Genomic DNA, 23,399 nt, shown 5'->3' with positions numbered 1-23,399 from the left:
CGTCTCCCAGTGTGATGGAGCCGCTTTCGCTTCCGCCAAAGCAGGAGTCGAACACGGGTACATCAGGCTGGTAGCCCAGTGTTATAACCACTGATCATCGCGTCCATTATTATTATTATTATTATTATATCTCCCTGATTGGGGTTCCACAACCATCCTGTGTACTTGGCAGGTTATTCCTGCCAAGTACACAGTACACGGGATGGTTGTTATTATGCCTGGTGTTATTGTTGGTCGAGGAACTGTCTAACGATCCTACAGGTTTTCACCTTTGCGACTTTCTGGAGTTACGTATAAGTGTTCTCTAGGTTCTCTATTGCTGCTAGTCTGTTATGTAGGTTCTTTGGCACCATACCGGTGGTTGACTCGATGGTCGCGATAGTCGTTACTTGTTGCATATGCCACATCTCTTTGATCGCCTGTCTTAGGTTCGTGTACTTCCTGATTTTTCCCCATGGGTTTTATTATTATTTATTATTATTATTGTTGTTGTTGCTCTTATATTATTTCTTCCTGATTGGGGGATTCCACTCCGTGACGGGGTGGTTATAATGCCTGGTGTTACTGTTGGTCGAAGAACACTCTGATTATCCTAAAAATTATACAGGATTATAACTTTCTGGAGTTTCTTATAGATGTTATCTGGGAGACCTATTGCTGCTAGGCTGCTATGTAGGGTCTTTGGCACCATATCGGTGGTTGCCGCGATGATTGAGGTGGTCGTTACTTCTTGCATATGCCACATCTCCTTGACCTCATGTCTCAGGTTTGAGACTTCCTCCGTGATGTACACGAACCTGATTTGCCACATCTCCGTGAGCCATGCATTTTTTCATCATGGGTTATGTGGACATTGCTAGTGTTGGGCACCGCTATATGAATCAGATAGGTAGCCTTTTCCATCTTGTCCAGAAGGTTTATGTCCGGCCTGTTGTGCAGGATGGCTTTATCCGTTATTATAGCGCGGTCCCAGTAGAGCTTGTGGGTTCGAGTCTCTAGTACTGCCTGGGGTTCATACTTATAGTACGGTACACTTTTTTTGGTCAACTGGTATTTCCTCGCTAGCTTCTGATGTATTATCCTGGCTACCTGGTCGTGCCTATGAGTGTACTCAGTCTGGGTGATCACTTTGCACCCTGCGGTGATGTGTTGGATCGTTTCTGAGGCAGGTGGCATCGTCGACATGTGTAATCTGACATACCGGACTCCTTTGCAATGTATTTTGTATAGTTTCTGGTGTCGAATGAATCCTTCTGTCTCGGGGAACAGCGTCCCGCTCGTGAGCCAAGCATTTGAAGCAATGTTATCAATGTGAGCTTGATGGGGGTCATTGTAGTGTCGGCCATTGAAAGTCTACTTTGCCCATATTTCTACCTTCGTTTCTTGTGCCATCTGGGGGGGGGATTCCTCGCTTAGAGTGGAGTATACCACTTATCTATTTTCCTTATGGCCTGTTGGAGTGGTGCTGTGTTGTTCTCGAGGTAATCCTTCAGGTTAGCTATCGCTATTTTCTGTTGCTCTATCAGTCCCCTTCTTCCCTCTTTCCAAGCTATTGTTAGTTTCTCCACTGCTGACTTTGGGTGGTGTTGGCGGCTCTTGGTCATCATTGTCCTTGTCTTTCGCATGATATCTCCTAGCTCGGTGTTAGTCCAATCTATGACCCCGAAGGTGTACGTTAGTGCTGGAGCTGCATAGGTGTTTATGCCTTTAATTGTATTCTCTCCGTTCAATTTTCCTTTCAGCAAGCTTCTGAGTCTCTGATAATATTTTTCGGTCAGGCACTTCTTGATTTCCTTGCGCTCTAACTGCTGAGCCTTCATCATTCCTAGGTATTTGTAGGTCTCTGCTTCTGTCGTAGCTTTGATCTCTTTACAAGTCAGCAGCTGGTAGTTTCAGCCGACTAATTTTCCGTGGTGCGGTGTGTGGGTCTTGCATTTGTTTAGACCAAATTCCATCCTGATGTCCTTGCTGAATTCTCCGGTGATCCGGATGTAGTTGCTAGAGTTGCTTCTCTGTTTCCGCGTAGAGCTTGATGTCATCCATGTACATCAGGTGGGTTTACAGGTTCTTTCTTCCTTCTTTGAGGTTATATCCATACTTGCTGCCGTTAAGCATGGTGGATAGCGGGTTGAGTGCTAGACAGAACCACAGTGGGCTCAGAGCATCTCCCTGAAAGATTCCTCTTCTAATGGGGATTGGCCTGGTTGTGATGTTCTCGACCTTAATGGTTGTACTCAGTTTCGCCATTGTTGCTCCTAGGAAGTTTGTCACTATCGAATTGACCTTGTAGATCTTCAGGGTCTCCATTAGTATGAGGTACGGAGTCGAAGGCCTTGCTGTAATCGATATAGGCTGCGTATAGGTTGCGGTTCTTCTTGTAGGCTTGCTCCCTAACCGCGGCATCTATGGTTAATTGCTCCTTGCATTCTTTGCTTCTCCGCTTGCATCCTTTGCTTCTCCGCTTGCATCCTTTCTGCTGTTCGGCCATTTTGTTCTGACTCTCTAAGTGGTCTGATATCTTCTTGGTTATGGAGCTGGTTAGGATCTTGTACATCGTGAGGCAGGTGATTGGCCTGTATTTCGCCGGGTTTCTTCGTCTTTAGGCTTCAGCTATGTAACTCCTTCAGTGAGAAACTTCGGGATTGTCTCCGGGTGCCTTATCATTCGAGTGAACTGCTCTGCTAGGTCCTTGTCTGTGCAGGTGAACTTCTTGTACCCGTAGTTGTGGATGTTATCAATTCCTGGGGTTCGCCAGTTTGGTTGTTCCTGATCGACTGTTTTACTTCTTCTTCTCGAATCTCCCACTCTCTCATCTCTTGTATGTCCTTGGTTTTCTTCCATTCTACTTCTATCTAGGGTGCTCTGCTGTTATGTCTTACTTCACTGCTCCAGATATTTTCCCAGACCTCCTCAATCGTCTTCTTCTCGGGTGGTCCGTTCTCTTCTTTCTCGTCTTCTCCGAGATTCCTGTAGAAGCTTCTTTGGTCCTCATCGAAGGTTCGGTTGTTTATTTCCCTCAGGGAACTCTCTTTGTATAGGCGTAGTCTCTTGCTGAGTGCAAAGAGGTTCTGCTTCAATGTGTCCAAGTACTCTCGTATTCTCTGATTTCTGGTCTCATGTTTGCTGTGGACGCTGTCTCTCTTGAGGATGCTCTTCACCTTTCCAATTAAATCCTTACTCCTATTGCCCCGTTGGTACTGGGTCAGTTGGCCTGTCTTGACTCTTAATTCTTCTATCTTCTGCTGAAGTCTTCTTTCCCAAGCTGGTGGTTCCTTCTGTTTTCGGTTTTTCTGCTGCTGATCTTTCGCTTCTCTCCCGTTAATCCTCGTGACTGCTACCGCAGTACAATACACGGCTGTGTGGATGGCCTCTACTGTTGCACCATTGCTGTCGAGGTAAAAGCGGTATTATGTGCCGATTTAGGTGGTCTCTCTCTCTCTCTCTCTCTCTCTCTCTCTCTCTCTCTCTCTCTCTCTCTCTGTCTCTCTCTCTCTCTCTCTCTCTCTGCAAGGTTCTATTTGGCCTCTGCTTCGGTATCATGTGAGTCTTTGTGGGGTCCATTCCTTCGAATTCTGTTAGGGCCTTCTTCCACTCGTCCTCTATTCTGGATATCATGACCTCCTCTCTTTCCACTTCAGCTGCTGTGGGTTGTATTTTTTCTTACTCTCCCTCCTCTGGTTCAGTGGTGGTATGTTCTTCTTCCTGTGGTTTCGTATTCTTTAACCTTTGTAGTTGATCGCTCATGTCCTTCTTGATTGTTTCCAAGATTGCAGGAGCTATCAGGTTCTTCGTGACGATCGTCCTTCTCTGGTCCGCTATTCGCCGTTCGGTGACCTGAATATCCGGGAATCGTTCCATCCACTTGGTATGTAGTCTCGCCCTGTAAATTGTCATATCGGTCTCCAGCTTCGTTATTTCGTAGTATGCTTGCATGATGTACGTATTCATTTCGATTCTCCACTTCATGGTATTTTCGTAGCCATACGGGGACACGCCCCTCGCTCCACTGTCTTCCTTGGGAGACCATCTCTGATTTTTCGAACCGAGCCCTCTGCCTAAGGCCTGAACGCGAGTGACTGTATCCTGCGCCCCACTCTATGCATTATGATTATTATTTCTCTGTGATAACATCCATCTATTTACTATTATTATTATTATTATTATTATTATTATTATTATTATTATTATTATTATTATTATTCATGTCTATAAAAAGCACGGGTTGCTTCATTCCCGTTTTTTGGTTTGCTCAGTGGGTTAGCCACATCTCCAGTATCCAGGATGGCAACATAGGCGTTTAAATGATGCTTTGAGATGACGGGCCCTTGAATGACTAGAAACCGCGCAGCCGCAGGCAAAGGTGACACTTTGACTTAATGTGTCACGCAGTATCGTCTCGACACTATGGAAGCAGCTTCAGGAAACAGAAACCAGTATAAACGAAGCTGTATAAGGGCTCTCAAAGGCTTCGTCAACCAGACCGCTATCCTGTTCTACAAAAAACAAGACGTAACTCTACAATGTACTGTCATAACTGATTTCCAACCGGACTGTATTAAGAAGGCTCAATTCAAGTGTACTCTACGCAAGGAAACCAGCGGTTTGTAGCCCATTAACCCAAACCACTGCAAGGTTCGTCAAAACTGGTGCCATGAACATGTGAATTAGAGCCCTGGCAAATGGGATACAGTTCTGTTCTCTGATGAGTCCCGTTTTAGCCTACAAACAGATTCTAGAGGCTATTTCATCTGGAGACAGAGGAATTCGTAACCTACACTCCAACATCAGAAAAAGGAGCACTTACGGTGGAGACGGTGTTCTCGGTGGCCTGAAATCGGATCGAGCATGTGTGGGACGCCCTTGGGCATCGCAGTGCACACGGGCAGCCAACCACTCGGTTACTTGGTGAGCTAAGGTCTGTGCTGGTGGAAGAATGGGTCCCCCTTATATCGAGCATGGCTAACCGCTGTTAGGCATGTTTAGTATTAGCAATGACCACATGGTGCAAGAAAGCCTATGCCTTATGCTGCACCAGCCAAAAAAAAAATAAAAACAATAATAATAAAATAAATAATAATAATAATAATAAAATAAACTAAAATAAAATAAAATAATAATAATAATAAGAAGAAAATTTTAAAAATAACTAATTATAGTTATTTTTTATGATAACTTGATATCTAATTAATAAGAAATCGAGACAGAACCTAAAGAAAGACAATGTGTCTTTCTTTAGGTGCTATCTCGATATCTGAACACAGTATTCCGAGTGTGGTCTAATAATAGCCTTATATAATGGGATTATGACGTCCTTATCTCTACCAGTAAATGTTCGATGATTTATCGATAGACACCATGGGCCTTCCTCGCAACCAGTCTACAATGCTCGGAGAACGTAATGTCTGACGGTATCGTAACCCAAGTCCCTTTCCTCCACTAGCAGGTTTAGTTCAATTCCACTAAGTGTATACGTTATTTTGGGGTTACTTTTCCCCAGGCGCAATACCTTACACTTTGCTAGATTAAAGCATAGCTGCCGTTTTTCTGACCATCCCTGAAGTCTATCTAGATCACTCTCAAGAATCACTGCTTGGCGTTGATCATTAACTGCTCTACCAATCTTTTGCCCAGCGAGTTGTTGATGCTTTAAATACTGCAATTAGTTTTCTCGATGGGTGATTGAGACTGGCAGTTTGAAGAAATTCAAATTTCAACTGGATCCTACCTACATCAGAAAGGAGTCAGATAGGTAGTTTATTTTATTTGTATATTATTTATTTATTTAGTTAGTCAGTTTTTGGCTGGTGTTTAAAAGCTGGGCTTTCTTGCACCATATGGCTGATACTAATGAATTATATGTTCCTGTCTCCCGAAATTGTTTCTATAGTCTTTAGATGATTCGTTGAGGAAGACAGATTGAGAGAACACATCGAGGAACTCACATTAAAGAACCCCATATTCACTTGATCCATCTCCTTGTTCAGTACTCAGTGGTTCTCTAAAGACATCCACGTCTTATTTCTTTACTATATTGAATAGTCCTGTAAAAGAAAATCTACGAGACGCCTTTTCTAGTAAGCAGCGGGGGAGGATACCGTTTAAACCCATTTCTAGAAGGAATATAACATTTTCATGTTGAGGATTTATAAGAATTTACGTGTAATTCCTGAAATATCAAAAGAGGAAATTTATATTAGGAATGCGTTTCTATTATTGAACTAATAAGTTTTACACTTAATTTATCTTAAACAGTGGAAAACGTGTAACTTCTTTGACTTTTTTACATGAATGTCATGTGAAACTGATTACATTACTTTTAAATACTTTAAATACTGAATGTGAACTAAAATCAGATTCTCCCTCTTTACTAAACTTATAAAATACAATGAAATAAATTCATTCCGTTGCAGGCTTTCCCTGGAATTCAGTTGCGACATGAACTTGCGCTGGTTCCCCCATGACATGCAGGAGTGCGAAATGGTCATCTTGAGTTGTAAGTTTAAATGCATCCAATTCTCTCCTTCTCATTTGATAGAGTAATCTTCCAATTTAGAACACCATGCCTTCTAAATTGTAGCCTCGAAAATAGCCTGTAAATCTGAAGTTTTTAAACTGGAAATACATCTGTGGTAACCTGTAAAATTATCACAAAAAAATAAAAAAATAAAATGCGTGACAACGAGGATAACTTTAAGATTTCTGTTGTAACAGAAAATTTTAAAACATTTTTAACAATAAGATTTTAAATTGATAATAATACCTTTATAGCAGATGGATTGCTTATAGCAGGTACAGGTGGATTGCTTAGTTCAGATTAGATAACTTAAACGCCAATAAGACTATATTATGCCTGGTGTATTCTTTGCTCAGTTTTCTGAAAGGAAAACTCGAGTTTCCTAGATTAAATACCACGCAGTCCTGGCTTGAGACCGACTAACTCAGCCATATTGTGAAAAAGATCCGTAACAATTTTTCTTCCGCCATTGGCACGAGTTAAACTCAGGTGGAAGCCTTTGAGGAGCCGTAGGTATAAGTTTATGAAGCGTGCGAGAATTGCCTTTCCTTAGAAAATACGAGAATGCCTTTCCGTAGGGAAAAAACTGCACACAGCGGCTTTGGAGTTATTACTTTGGGAAATAAATGAAGTTTACCGGCTATGCAGATGGGTCTCCTTTGAAGTATGTTGCTTCACGCTACACACACCGATTCCAAGACTTCTGCAACATCAGTAAGCATTTGTGATGAGCTTCTTTTGGAATTTTTTAATGCATGTGTTACGTGATATGGAATTGTTAATAATCTGTGTCGCGTTGTCAAATTTAATGTACTGAATCAATTACCCAGTAAGTAGAGCATTATTTAATTGCTCATTAAATAATTAATTAATTGACATTTTTGAGTCCTTGCAGAGATTACATTATCAAGTCAAATCAAAACTGGCCCTCGTGGGTACTACAGTTGGTAGAATCGCCGTCCTCCTCACAACTGAGTTCGAGTACCGTCGATGATGTGAGGAATTTCTATAGGCCTTTTTCACAATATAGCTCAGTTAGTCGGTCTCAGGCGAGGATAAGATAGTTTTTCTCCCGGAAACTCAGGTTTTTCGTCCGGCAAACAGAAAATCAACCACAGAACACATGCAGGTTACAGACAGTATATTTTACAATGCAACATGGCTTTAGTCGCTGATTCTCTTAAAACTCCTAAATGCAACCAGAATACAAAACGGGATGAGTGTATTCATATTGATAAGAAAGGGGAAAATGGTTCCTTTCTTCTCTTAAATTCGAAAGTGTATTTCAGTAATGTCATCTCTGATAACTAATAAGTTTGGTATAGTTTGGACGTTGGGTTTCTCAACATTACAGAATCATTAAAACTGTTGCTCTAAAACGAGAATTTAGTCTTTAATTAATTTAATTTTGATATAATTTTAATTAAGCATAACTCGATTTTATTTGAATTTTTTCTGAAAAATTAAGTGTGACGCTACTCATCGCACTACAATTGACAGTAAAATATTCTTAAATAGTTAGAAAGGTGATTTATGTTCATTTCAGCAGATGTTTCTGGACTAAACTGAGGACAGGAAACAACTTTTAGATCGAGAAAAAAAGCAATTTATTAGAACTAATTTAAATTTAGAAATTGTGACATCTAAATAGTATTAGCATTTGACATTAGCATTAATTGAGTCATATTATGCAAGAAAGCATTGGATGGATAGCATTCAGGAAATGTAGTCACATACTGAAGAGCAATATCCCACTTTGTCTGAAACGTAAAATAATGAACCAATGTATACTCCCCACCATGACTTATGGAAGTGAAATTTGGGCACTCACCAAAAGAATGGAAGAGAAGCTGAGAACTACACAGCGAAGAATGGAACGAATTATATTGGGAATCAGACTGTTAGATAAGAAGAGAAACACATGGATTAGGCAGCAAACTCAAGTAAAGAACATTCTTATCAAAACTAAAGAACTAAAATGGTCTTGGGCAGGACACATAGCTCGGAGACATGATGACGGATGGACTGAGAAAATAACAGAATGGTACACAAGAAGGGCTAGAAAAAAATCTGGAAGACAAAGGCGGAGATGGACAGATGAAATTCATGAGTTTGTGAGTAGTAAATGGATGGCCAGTGCTCAAAACAGAAGGAACTGGAAAGTTGCTGGAGAGGCCTTCATCCTGCAGTGGATTGAAAATGGCTGATGATGATGCAAGAAAGCAAGCTTATATATCATCAGCCAAAAAAAAAACAAAAAAAAAACATTTCCATTTCACCCATCCGGTCACTCCAAATGTTTGTCTAGTTCAGCCTTGAATTTATTTAAGCTATCAACTTCCACAACGACAGATGGAAGTTTATTCCAGCAACCACCTACTCGCTGGCTAAAGGAAAACTTCTGCACATCTATCCAACAACTGTATTTCCTCAAATTGAAATTATGCCCTCTCAGGCGATTATTCTGAGTAAGAGTAAGAATCTCATCAGCAATGAGCATGCTCAAACCATTCAAGGCTTTATATACCTCAATCAGATCACCTCGCAGGTACCTAGTCTCCAGCCGCTGCAATTTGCACAACTTAAGCCTTTCTTGGTAAGTGCACCCCTTTGTTCCATTCAGTAATCCCGTTGCCCTTCTTTGTACTCGTTCTAGCAACTCTACATCCTTCCTAAAATGAGGCCTCCAGACTCAAGGTGCGGCCTGATCATTGCCTTATACAAAGGGATAATGGGATAATCACCTCCTTGTCTCTGCTAGCAAAATTCCTATATATCATTGACCTCCATGACCTGCTCTGGCAGCCCGTCTGCACTGCTCAGAGAGCTTCATATCTGACTGCACAATTACCCCCCCCAAGTCTTTTTCATTCTCCACCTTCCTGAGTGTACGTTTGTACGTTTGTCTTGGGTTACTGCTACCCATATGTAGTACTTTGCATTTATCAATGTTAAACTTCAGTTGCCACTTGTCAACTCATCTGCCCAACTTTTCCAGATCCTGTTGCAGCAGTAGTATACTGTCATTACTGTTATTAACAATCCTGCCAACCTTTGTATCATCTACAAACTTGGATTTTAAGCCTGATATACCTTCATCGATATCATTGATACTGTAAATATACAAAACAACAATTGGCCCAGCATCGAACCCTGTGGGACTCCACTAATAACATTAGTCCATTAGAACAGTGTCAATTTATTACCACTCGCTGCGTCTCCCACTCTCCCATCCCTTTATCCATAGCAGCAACTTGCCCTCAATGCCATACCGCTCCAATTTGTAAAGCAGTATTTCAAATGCAACAGTATCAAAAGCTTTCCTGAAATCCAAGTATAAGATATCAAAATAAATTTTTGCATCCAGTTCCTTTGTAACCACATCATAGTATCCAATCAAATTGGTCAGACAAGATTTCTCCATTACAAACCCATGCTGTGTCTGAATTATAACTGCAGTCTTGTCTAGGGGATCCTGTATTACTTCTTTAACCTGCGACTCCATTATTTTCCCCGGAACAGAAGTTAAACTATCAAGTCTATAATTATTTGTGTCGCCCTTTTAACCCACTTTGTGAATTGGGGATATATTTGCACATCTCCAGTCCATGGGGACCTCCTCTGAATCTAAGGATGCTCTCATAATTATGGCTAAGGGTTTCCTCACTACCTCCTTCAATATAACTGGATAGATTACATTTGCCCCAGGTGCCTTTTTTATGTTTAACTTCAACAATTTTCCCTCCACTTTCATCTCCGTTATTACAAAATCATTTAGCTCCTTGTAAGAGTTTAATAAACTTCTGTTCTCCCCTTCCTTACAAAATTTTTCTTTTGTGAATGTAGATGTTTGTCAGCTATCTGAGCAGGATCATCAATAGTCGAACCACCAACATCAATTGGACCAATCTGATTCATCCCCTTCCTTCTAGAGTTTACACGAGTAAAGTAATCTTTGTTGGTTTTTTTTTTGCATCCTTTGCAAGGATTTCTCATAATGAGCCTTCTCTTGTCTAGTCTCCTTTGCAACTTGATTACAGATAAGCTTATATCTTCCATAGGCTTCTGTGTCACCTCATAATTTATAGGTATCCCACACATTTTTCTTCACGAGCCTCAGTCCATCTGACATCCATTTAGGCCTAAACCCTGAACAGTATTTCTTAGTTGGAATGAAAAGCCTACTAGCTTCAAAAATTAATTCCCTGAAGGCTTCCCATTTAGAATTCAACATTGGTAACATCATCAGTTGATTCCACTGTGTATTATTTAAAAACTGTCTGAGACCTCTGTAGTCACCTTTACGAAAGCAAAAGCCCTTCCCTTTAGCCTTGATGGTAGTCACATCTTTAAATAATTCCCACATCAGTACATCGTGATCACTGTCAACAAGTGGTTCTTTTATCTGCAAATTCTTAATGCATAAATAATCACTGCTAATAATCATATAAAAAATATTACTCCCTCTAGTTGCCTCGTCGAACATGCTGCTGTAGAAAACAATCATCCAATAAATCCACAAAAGTCTTGGTAGCGTGCGAGTGACCAACCACAAGTTCCAGTTAATATGTGGAAAGTTAAAATCTCACATTATAACACATTCTGATTTACTGCCTCGCTCTATTTCTCTGCACACAACTGTTCGTTGTACTCATCAGATTCATTAGGCCTATAACACACTCCTACTCTTATTTTTCCTTTCCCAGTGCTTATGTCACCCCAAACTGACTGAACATTGCACCAACATCAATTGGATGCACTTCCTTAGATTTTATGCTTCTTAAATAACAGCATAACCCCTCCTCCCTTCCTACTCTGTCTGTCCTCTCTGAACACATTGTACTCCACAAATTCCAATTCTGCATCCCTTATATCTGTGTGACACTATATCTCTGATATCCCAGCATTTTCCACCTTTGATGTTTTGAACAGCACTTCAAATTCATCAAATTTATTTACTATTCTTCCAGCATTGGTGTACATGCAAGTAAACACGAACCTGTTCTTACTCTTAGTTACCCTAACGCAGCCCATGTATTTACTTGTTCCATGATGACTCCCAGCAGCTCTTGAAATCCCCAGCAACGTGCTCTCCAGGCTGCTGCTCATTCCAATAGAAGCAGTGTAAGAATCACTTTCGCCTCTGCCTGCGGATACTGTTACTCTTTTATTCTGTGAAACCCTCCCCCCAAAGCTAGCAGTTTTCCGACCTACCTAACACTGCCTCGATAGCATTAGCAAATATTCTCACTTTCCATCAACAATGTCCTCACTTTCCAAAAGCATATCAAAAGCTGCAGTGCGATGGGTTGTGGCGTTATCATCCATAAACACGAACTCGGGGCCAATGGCACCCCGGAACAGACGCACATGTGGAAGGATTCGGTACTGTAACCGATAGCGTGTACCGGTTACAGTACCGCCTTCCAGTATCTGGAGTTGTGTGCGTCCATCCAAGATAACACCTTCCCAGACGAGAACGCCTCGACCGCCATATCGATCCCTTTCAGTGATGTTTGCGGAGTGATACCGTGTGCCAACCTCTCGCCAGATTAGCTGACGTCCAGAATCGCTGCTGAGACTGAATCTACTCTCATCAATAAAGTGTACCTTAAGTAAAGATTTTGTGGTTGTAACCTTCAGAAACAGTGTTGCTCCTTAAATTTTGCACACAATTGTATTTAAGTGTATCCCATCCCTGTAGAAACACTCTCCTGTTAGCAAGCACAGATCACGCTGAAAAACAGTCTACCCATGAGCCTTGCACAATCTCTCCAGGGCCGAATTCATTGACAAGGCTCTCTCTCATCATATACTCCCTCCTATCGTGTCTGGGCAGAATTGCAGACACTTTCAAATTTAACCCTAACTGGCGACTTTTTTTCAACGTTGACCTGTACTTGTTAAGGAAATCTGCAGATCTCTTACTCTTAAGGTCATTAGTTCCAACGTGTAAATATCACCTTTTCTGCCCTTAAAAGATGATATCTGCTTTACAACGTCATCAACACTTGCCCCCTGGCAGACATACCCTGCCGCTTTGTTGCCTGATGCACATGAGTGAACTTTGCCGTTGAGTTAGGCAGCTGAGAGCTTGATGGGCCCCTCATATTAATTTCTTCGAGTACATCTACGCCACACCTGAAACTTTCATAGACGCTCATGAGAACGTTGAGTTGGCGCCTGATTTATTCACAGTCTTTGCACCTAGCAGACACAATTTTTTGTAGGAAGTAAGCTTTTGAGCTTTTTTTTTAAGGAATTGAGCTTTTGTTCGTGGGGAAAAATTGGTAACTAGAGATATAACTGATTGTCAGAACTCAGCAGTTATAGAGTACTGTCAGAATTATAGAGTACACGGATAGAATCCCCGGTTCGTTGCAATAACAAGTAGTAGCCTGAACTGACGAAATTTTGCATTTTGGGAGCAAATCCTGTCAAAATAAAGGAAGTATGAAGTCCAGGATGAAACCATTTTCTGATATTTTTTCCGTAGCATAAGAAACATTAGGTATAAATATATTGGCGATTAATCTGTTATCGGTAGCAAAAGCCATCTGTCTTTCCAGATGGCGAGAGACACTATATTCTTCATTATCGAGATCTTTCCAGCTTAGGATCATTATTAGTGTTGATGATGCTCTGGAATCAGTGAGGAATTCTATCTGTGATATACTAAGAAATCCCTCTGTAAACTAGATCGGTCCATCGGAATGGTACACGTAATGACTTGTAAAGCTGGGGTAGATACAATAGAGCAAGTATTCAAGAGCACTAAGAAAAAACATCGTTGAGCGTGTACCAGTTTTGACTGAACTCTATGTAGATGTGTGCTCCTGAACCAGAGACCTGCATCAAAGATGATGATATGAATGATTACAGAAAGAAGTTTAAATTAAATTAAGTGTTTTGGTGTTGAGGCCTTAATCTTTACGTGTAATGCGTAAAAGAATTCCGCGAATTTCTTTTACCTTACAAGCGAGATGTTAAATATGATCAGCAAAAGAAAATCGATTATCAATGATGACGAAGATGCCAAATTGCATCTTCGTTTGTGCAAGAAGAAGATTTCTATTATTCAATTTAACAATAACTGGCTTCTTATAATCTAATATGTATGTTTAAAAATTTTGATTATTTGTTTACTGGGTTAGGTTTTCAATTTATCAATGCCTGCCCAGGAAAGAAGCTCGGTAATGATGCTTTTAGCAAACACAACTCACAATTTGAATTACTGCTAACTACTGTAGCATGGTTATCAGCTCAGCGTAAGCCAGTTGGTGGAAATTACAAATACTAAAACTAGTGGTCAGGCGCGCGGGTGCATAAGTACACGTGCCTTGAGTGACCGGGGTTCAATCCCGTGACTGCTGAATACGGTGCTGTTTCTTGTATTCTGTGTATCTTGTGAACTCCTTTGACCGTTTGGTCGTCCCGGAGTATAAACAGAAAATTTATTTATTACTCAGTTACGAAATTGAGTAGCGTTTTCCATCTGTATTGACCTTCGCTAATTGTTTCGTTGCAGTGACTCACACCAGCAATCAACTGAGGCTCTCCTGGTTTCAAAGCCACAAAACTATCGGACTTTCCGTGAATGTGAACGAGACCATCATCCTGCCGCAGTTCGAGATCGCAAACTTACGAACGTGCGAGTGTCGTGGGGAATACCGCATCGGTAAGTGTGGTCTTCTGCTCTCCTCATTCACTGTTTCTTCATTCCCCATTCCTCATTCTCCTCATTCCTACGTTATCAGAAAGGAGTCGAGCAGATTGTGTTATGCAAATATGATTACCGAAGGCGAATGTATAATAACTTAGGGTACTGAGCGTCTATTATTACAATAGTACTGTTGTCTGCTATTAAGCTGCATTTACACTGAAAGCACAGAATTCATGAGATAGTTTGTTTGTTTGTTATTTGGTTTTTAGGAGCATTAGCAACTAAGGCCATATTGCTCCGGGATATGCGGTGGTCATTCCCTGACCTTTCCGCATCCTCCGTATTTGGTGGTGACAGGTTCAAACCCCGGTCTAATCAAGAAGCATGTGCTACGCACTGCTGCTCCTTCCCACCTGGCTACGGAGGCGCCTCATGAGATACCTGGTTGTGGCCAACGTCACCCCTTTCGCTAGTGGATGAATCTACCGCTTGGCAGTATATAGGTACAATGCATCACTGCATTCAGGTAGACAATAATTCGATGTCAATATGGTTAGACACCGTGAGTTAAAAACGACTTTGAAAGAGGGATGATAGTGGGTGCCCGACGCATGGGTCAGTCTATCGCGGAGGTTGTAAAGAAATTGCACTGTCCCCGTTCGACAGGATCAAGAGTGTACCGCGAATACGCTAATTCCGGAATAACATCTTACCGTAAATAGAGCTGTGGGAGAAGAAAGGTGGTGGATGAACGTGGACGTCGACGTCTGTCTCGCATTGTTTCAGCTAACTGGAGAGCAACAGTGGCACAAATCACCGCCAAATTCAACGAGGGAGGCGCTAGAAATGTCTCCACCAAGACCATCAGATGATCATTAACCTCAATATGTTATGGGAGCCAACGACACACTAGAGTTCTATTGCTAACACAAAACAGGACTCTACACCTCAACTGGGCTAAAGAACATCGGCACTGCACTTTGGATGATTGGAGACGAGTCTCCTGGTCCGATGAATCCCCTTTCCAGTTATTTCGAGCGGACAGGACAAGGAACTGTTCTGGTAGGTGGATGGTCGGTAATGGTCTAGGGTGTGTTCAACTGGCATATGTTGGGACCTCTGGTACGTCTAGACGCATCACTGAACGGGTTCAGGTTACGTGTCCATCCTTGCAGACCATCTGCTTCCCTTCACGGTCATCCTGCACCCCCAGGGTAATGGACTCTTTGAGCAGGACAGTACTCCTCGCCACAGAGCTGTGGTAACTAGAACATGGTTCGAAGAGTATTCCGCAGATTTTACCACCATGGAATGACTCCTCCCCGTTCACTGGACGTGAACCCTGAGGAGCATTTTTGGGATGCTGTGGAAAGGTCCGTTCAAGCTTTGGATTGTCCACCCAGGAATGCGACGGAATTATGGACAGTGGTGCAGCAAGCATGGGTGGAAATACCTGTAGAACGCTTTGTTGAACAAGAGGACTCAATGCCTCGCCACATGACTGTCCTTATCCGGGCGAAAGGTGGGCCTACTTGTTATTATGTAGGTGTCCCATGATTTCTCTCTACTAAGTGTAGAGCACATGCAACTTTTATAACCATCTTCTCAAACGCTTTCATCCGGGGATACACGGGTACATTAAACCAGAATTGGCCATTCAGTGAGTGTCCTAGAAAAATCTTCAGAAAATAGTTTTACTTATAATATCTTCACACGGGGTTACTTCTGTGCATCAGCCCCCTAAAATGTGTCCGAAGTTGCTACTTGACTGCTTTACAATTCCGTATCAGGTAAGACAATACCGATCGTGCGTACCTTAGTTCCATTGTTTCTGGTGTTCTCCTTCTTTCTTTTATGTTAACCGTACATTTCAATGTAAACTAAAACAATGCGCAGAGACTAAAATTGTAGTTGTTGCTTCTCCTTGTAGTTGTCTGTTTACTTCGATAGTCGCTTAGGATTCTCGTTTGTTATTATTGTTTAAACTTTTTTGTTTGGGGGGATACAAGGACTAATAGATTAACAGTAGCCACTGGCAGAGGTGGAAGTGATTCTTGCACTGCTTCTATTCAAATGAGCAGAAGTCTGAAAAACAAGATGCAGGATATTTCAGAGACTGCTGGTAGTCATTGCGTTACAAGTAAACACATGGGTTGTGTTAGGGTAGCTACGAATAGAAACAGGTGCATGTATACCTGCGTGTACACTAATGCTAGGAGTTTGGTAAATAAATTTGATGAATTTGAGGTATTGCTCAAAACATCAAAGGCAGATATTGTTGGGATATCAGAGACGTGGTGGTACACAGATATAAGTAATGCGGAACTGGAATTTGGGGAATACAATGTATATAGAAAGGATAGACAGGACAGGAGGGGAGGAGGGGTTATGCTATTAATTAAGAAACACATAAAGTCAAAGGAAGTGAAGCCAGTTGACATCGATGGACAGGGCAGTGTCGAGTCAGTTTGGTGTGACATAAGCATAGGGAAATTAAAATTGAGAGTAGGAGTGTGCTATAGGCCTAATGACTCTGATGAGTATAATAATATATTGTACAGGGAAATAGAGTGGGCCAGTAAATCAGAGAGTCTTATAATGGGGGATTTTAATTTCCCAGATATTGACTGGAATTTGTGGGTTGGTCACTCGCACACTAGCAAGGCTTTTGTGGATTTATTGGATGATTGTTTTCTACATCAGCATGTTCGTGAGGCAACAAGAGGGAGCAATACTCTTGATCTGATTATCAGTAGTGATTCTTCATGCATTAAGAACCTGCAGATAAATGAACCACTAGGTGGCAGTGATCACAGTGTGTTGAAGTGGGATTTACTCAAGGAGGTAACTACCATCAGAGGTAAAGGGAAGGGTTTTTGTTTTCGTAAAGGCGACTATGATGGTCTGAGACAGTATTTAAATTCTATACAGTGGGACCAACTGATGATGTTACCAACAGCAAACTCAAAATGGGAAGCATTCAAGGAACTAATCTTGGTGGCTACCAGGCTTTACATACCAACTAAGAAATATTGTTCAAGGTTTAGGCCTAAATGGTTGTCAGATGGACTAATGAGACATGTGGCAGAGAAGAAAAATGCATGGGATACATACAAATTAATGGGTGACATGGAAGCCTATGATAGATATAAGTTGGTCTGTAACCAAGTCACAAAGGAGATTAGGCAGGCAAAGGCAGACTACGAAAAATCCTTGGCAAAGGATGCAAAGAAAAACAGAAAGGAGTTCTTTACATACTTGAACTCGAGAAGGAAAGGGATGAATCAGATTGGTCCACTGGATATTGATGGTTCAACAGTTGAGGATCCTGCTCAGGTGGCTAACAATCTAAACGAGTATTTTGCATCTACATTCACGCATGAGGAGTTATTCAGGAAGGAGAATGATGTAGGTAAAGTAAACATTGGCAGTGAGCTGGATGATTTTGTAATAACTGAGAGGAAAGTGGAGGAGAGATTGTTGAGGATAAACATAAAAAAGGCACCTGGGGTGGATGGAATCTATCCAGTTATATTAAAGGAGGCAGCAAAGGAAGTATGCAAACCCCTAGCCATAATTATGAGAGCTTCTTTGGACTCAGGGGAGGTACCCATAGACTGGAGAAGTGCAAATGTAACCCCAATTCACAAAGGAGGATCAAAGGCTGACACAAGTAATTATAGACCTGTTAGTTTAACTTCTTTTCCAGGTAAATTAATGGAGGCACTGGTTAAAGAAGCACTGCAGGATCATCTAGACAAGAATTCAGTTATAGCTCAGACGCAGCATGGTTTTGTTAAGGGCAGGTCTTGCCTGACCAATTTGATTGGATACTATGATGCAGTCACAAAAGAACTGGATGCAGGGAATAACTTTGATATTATATATTTGGATCTTAGAAAGGCTTTTGATACTGTTGCACATGGAAGACTGCTGCACAAATTGGAGCAGTGTGGCATTTGAGGCAAATTGCTGCTATGGATAAGGGGATGGTTGAGTGGCAGAAGACAGAGAGTGGTAATCAATGGACACTGCTCAACGTGGACTAATGTTATTAGTGGAGTTCCTCAAGGTTCAGTGTTGGGTCCATTGTTGTTTTCGGTGTTTATGAATGATATTGATGATGGGATATCAAGTTTAATGTCTAAGTTTGCAGATGATACAAAGGCTGGCAGGGTCGTTAAGGACACTACTGACGCTATGCTGCTGCAACAGGATCTGGTAAGGTTGAACAGATGGGCTGATAGGTGGCAAATGAAGTTTAATATTGACAAATGTAAAGTACTACATATGGGTAACAGTAACCCCAGAGCAATGTATCAACTCTGCGGTACTACACTGACAGTGGTGGAGAATGAAAAGGACCTGGGGGTAATTGTGCAGGCAGATATGAAGTTCTCTGAGCAGTGCAGACGAGCTGCAAGAGTAACTCATGGTGTCTTGTCAATGATATACAGGAATTTTTCTAGCAGGGATAAGGAGGTGATTATTCCCTTGTATAAGGCAATGGTTAGGCCACATCTTGAGTACTGTATACAGGTCTGGAGGCCTCATTTCAAGAAGGATGTAGAGCTGCTGGAACGAGTACAGAGAAGGGCAACAAGATTAGTAAATGGAACAAAGGGTTGCTCTTACGAAGAAAGGCTTAAGTTTTGCAAATTACAGAGTCTGGAGACTAGGCACCGGCGAGGTGATCTGATAGAGGTGTACAAAGCCTTGAATGGTTTGAGCATGCTCAATGCTGATGGGATTCTTTCTCTTGCTCAGAATAATCACCTGAGAGGGCATAAATTCAAATTGAGGAAGGACGGATGTCGGATAGATGTGCGGAAATTTGCCTTTAGCGAGCGAGTGGTTGGTTGGTGGAACCGACTTCCATCACTTGTTGTTGAAGTTGATAGCCTAAACAAATTTAAAGCTCAACTGGACAGGTATTTCGAACGAACACGGAGGGGTGAAATGGGAGAGGGTTTTTTTTTTTTTTTTTTTTTTTTGGCTGATGCTGAATAAGCTTGCTTTCTTGCATCATATGCCTCTACTAATGCTAATGCTAATAATAAATTATTTATTATTATTGTTAATTATTAATAATAATAATAAATAATTAATGATTATATAATGATTAATAAACGAAAATAATAAATATTATTAAATAAATACATATAATAATTTAAATTATAATTATAAATATTAATATTTTTAATAATAATAATTATTATTATTATTACATAACGCTAATGACGCACATCCATATTCAGAATGAGTATCCTTTGGATTCTCACACCGTGCTCGCAAGATGGCAGCACTAGTCACATGTAAAGATCCACTTATGCGCATCATTGTTTTCAATTTTGATGCGAAGCATTCGCCTTAAGACGATGGCTTACCTGCATATAAGGAGTGGAGGAAGGTGGCGAGAAAAAAAAAGTATTTTGACCAGAAATATTTATTTCAAATAACTTTGATGAGGTTCGACTCAGTTACAAGAGCTGATCTAGAGGAGCGAGCAAATTGCGCACTAACTGAGCTCCAGGATTGGGCAGCCATTCACCGACTAAAGATCTCGGGAGAGGAAACCAAATCTATATTGCTCAAGGGAACGCTCCAACTACGAAGACCACCGGTTATCAAAATTGACAACACCTCCATAAAATTATACCCAGAAATCAAGTATTTAGGAATCGTCTTAGATATGAAGCTAAATTTCCATCCTCACTTGAAATATATGTCAGAGAAAATAAAAAAAATACTCGGCCATAATCATCCGTATAAGCCGTGCAGACTGGGGCCTTAAGCGCCGGGCTCTGACCCTCATCTATAATGCCATATTTGTCCCAATAGCTTGCTATGGAGTCTCAGTATGGTGTATTCGGGCTCCCTCGACCGAAATCGCCGTAAACTAGACTCCATACAGCATTCTAACAAGGACTCCATACAGCGTTCTAACTAGCTCTACAGGTGCTAGCTGGATGTATACCCCTACACCTAGAGGTAATAAGAAGAGGATTATATCAACGGTTGAAGAAGAGTATTCCCACCAAAACAGCAGGCATCACTCTTAACCTTGATAACAACCCCAAACAGAAAAGGAAGAGAATCTCTGAAATTATGTACTGGACCTGGCAAGAGACATGGGACACCACCAACAAAGGATTAATAACCAAAAAGTTCATTCCCTCTGTGAACCTCATAAGTCCAAAGCCTCCTCCCAGGTACTCACGAGGCCTCCATACTACATTTCTATTGACAGGCCATGGACCCTTTAAAGCGGAGCTAACATCCCTAGGCATTGAAGATGATCCGTTGTGTCACTGCGGGGCTGAAGAAACGTGGGATCACGTGATGTATGATTGCCATGAATATGACGAGTTCTGGCTAAGTTTGCCACTAAAATCCAAGAAAATCCCCGGCATTGTGAGCACCTGATTATAATGGAAGAGCAGCGCTACGCCTTTACCGAGTTTGCGCAGTCTGTCTTCACTGCTAGACGGGTTAGGCACCCAAACAGCACCCATTGAAGATCAAATTAAGAAACTTCCTGGATATGACAGTCCTCCCAGGAGGAAAAAAAAAAAACCTCCTTCCTTCCTTCGTCCCAGGAGTGACGAAGAACCCACTAGCCACGCTGCCTTGCGTGGTCCTTTGTCTCCTCTCCCCGGCGGGAGGGGGATTTATCCCTGGTGTCCCCCCCTCGTCACCCCCTCATTTTCACTCTGGTGGGGCATGGCCCTGCTCAACTGACTTGGGGTCATCTTCTCTTTGGACCCCGTATCTCTATCTTTCTCCCCCAGTCTTCAGTCTCTCTCTCTCTCTCTCTCTCTCTCTCTCTCTCTCTCTCTCTCTCTCCCCTTCTCTAACTTACAACTAGCGTCCGTATCAACTCCAAATTGTTTGAGCCCTACACCCAAAAACTTAATAACATCAAATCGCCCAACTACTACTCCCTTTGTTTTGGCTGACCCCTATCTATAGCCTGTTTTTTTTTTTTTTTTTTTTTTCTCGGTCCTTGCCGCTGAAATCTCACGAAATTAGGTGGCAGGACCTGCCAGAGCAAAAAACTATAATAGTGGTGTACTGGTCTACCTCTACGGGGCGGAGTGGAGGCAACGTTGGATCCCATTAGGGGCCCAGCGGCTAAATGACCAGATGAACAACGGTACACGACACTACACAAATACAAAATCCATATACTTTAAACCTCTGGCATTGACAGTGTTCTGTTTCACACCCTCAATGTATAGCATGCGGAGATGGGGGGGGGGGAACCCTTGGTCCCGTTTGACACTAAACACACTCTACACTCTATACTCTACTCGACTTAGTTTTACGGATCAATGCTAGTGATGTGTTGGACTTCCTGGTGTGGGCAGCCAGGGGGTGGTGGTGGTGATGGTGGCAAGTATGGAATGCTCATATTGGTTTACGGGAATCGTTCCGGAAAAAGTAAGTTGCATCAATTTGGTTTAGTGGAAGATCCTTACTGTGTTTGTGGAAGGTTGGAAACATGGGATCATATCTTATATGAATGCAATTTGTATGACGAATTTAGATTAGACTTATTCTGTGGAATTTCAACAGTTTTTCAGGTTGGCATTCAAAAAAAGGAGGCGTATACCTGTAGTTACTAATATTGAGTAAACACCTGTACACATCTCTTTCTCTCTCTCTCTCTCTCTCTCTCTCTCTCTACGACATATAAAACAGTATAGGACTAAGCAAGGTTCTTACCTTGAACAGCCTTAGCACATTTATTGGAAAACCAAGGTTTAGATAAAATACGAGATTTTCAGGTGAAATTTGGAACAAAGAATTGCATCCCTAAAAGGATAATTTCGCTGAGACGGTCTGAGTAAATGCTGACATCAGAAGATTCGAAACAGTAATCTGAACAGGAGAAAGAAGAAAAATGCGAAATGGTATAATCTGCGAGAGAACTCGCAGATCATCACATTTTGAAATATTGGCCAAACAACACTAGGTTGAGAATGGCCTCGAGAGAAAGGCTCCATTGGAGAAGAGACCATCACCAAGTTTTGATTAGAGGATGTCTAGTGGACCACTCACTTGGACCGTACTTGGAAGAGTTGTGTGTGAGAAACAGTTTAAGAACATTGGCCGTGTGTTTAGGGTTGTCTGGTATTCTGGTACGTAAATGAGCAATGTGTGTGAGTTCATTAGTAATTGCAAAAGCCTCATCATCTTGAACAGCTAGGTCCTTGTGACTAAAAGATGGAAGCCAGCTGTGGTCGTGAACATTAAAATGACCAAGGAAAATTACCTCATTCTTAGGAGAGTCGGACTAGATAAAATCACGTTTCAAAGAGAGTAGGTCAAAGAGTTCCAAGTGATTAGTGGGGGTGGGAGAACGATAGAGGCAACAAATGAATTTCACAAAAAGTGGTAAAGAGATTTTAAGCCAGAGAAGATCGAAAAGAAGAGGTTCCAAATAACTAATTTTCTCACAGGGAATATCAGAGCTGACATATGCACAAGTACCACGTTTGAAGAGAAAGGAATCATACAGTGAATAATTTGGACAGCTGTGATGAGCAGTGGTTGAATAAACTGATAATTGGAATTCTGTTATAAAACATAAATGAGGTTTCGTGGACTGTAAGTGAAATGGACGTCATTGAGATTGAAACTGAGACAAAGTATATTTGGAAATAATCGAGAACGTGTTTGGCAGTTTTGGATCTTTTCACAGATCCGGTTGTTTTGTTAGTTTGGCAATTCTTGATGTTTTCAGTAGTAAGAAAAGGTGAGGAGGACTTCTTGTATGAAATAATGAAATTTTTGGTTATGGCATACACACGACAAGGATATACCCAGCTCCTAGGCAATGCCCCCTCCCCAGGATACACGCTGCTCCGACTCTCTCCAGCCGCTATCAGAATAGAGGCTGCGAGATTATACTCTAGCTGAACCGGGAGCCTCCTAGAGAGTTACCAACAGGTTTTGCCCTGTGGAGTATCTAGCGGCCGGCCTACGAACACGGTTTTAGAGCTGTACCCTCGAAGTGTAAGGAAGATTTGATCTCGCCATGATGTTCATCATAACCTTGAAAGACATCAATCATACTGCATGAACGAAGAGATAGGGGTACGGAGATGAGGTTGCCGGAGCTTTGATTAAACTAAACATGGGTTCCACCACTTCGAGCCTCCAATAAGAAAACTGGTGGTCTACATTTCTACTACTGGTAGAAATGTACATTTCTAC

At 41.6% G+C, this 23,399-nt stretch overlaps 1 protein-coding gene across 3 annotated transcripts in view; it reads left to right on the top strand.

The window, feature by feature from the left end:
• The window catches only part of LOC150089089 (glycine receptor subunit alpha-2-like), a 77,515-nt gene that overhangs the window by 38,423 nt on the left and 15,693 nt on the right, over window positions 1-23,399 (top strand). For all 3 annotated transcript variants that reach the window (XM_090371048.1, XM_090371049.1, XM_090371050.1), the window contains 2 exons: window positions 6,411-6,493; window positions 14,043-14,192. In XM_090371048.1, the coding sequence (XP_090227174.1) occupies window positions 6,411-6,493; window positions 14,043-14,192 (233 nt within the window). The remainder of the gene's footprint in view (window positions 1-6,410; window positions 6,494-14,042; window positions 14,193-23,399) is intronic.

This window comes from Mastigoproctus giganteus, chromosome 3, assembly GCF_048544385.1.
Source record: "Mastigoproctus giganteus isolate SK-2022 chromosome 3, ASM4854438v1, whole genome shotgun sequence".
NCBI lineage: Eukaryota > Metazoa > Arthropoda > Arachnida > Uropygi > Thelyphonidae > Mastigoproctus > Mastigoproctus giganteus.
Note: the sequence above shows the minus strand (reverse complement) of the source record. Positions and strands in the feature narration are given on the sequence as shown.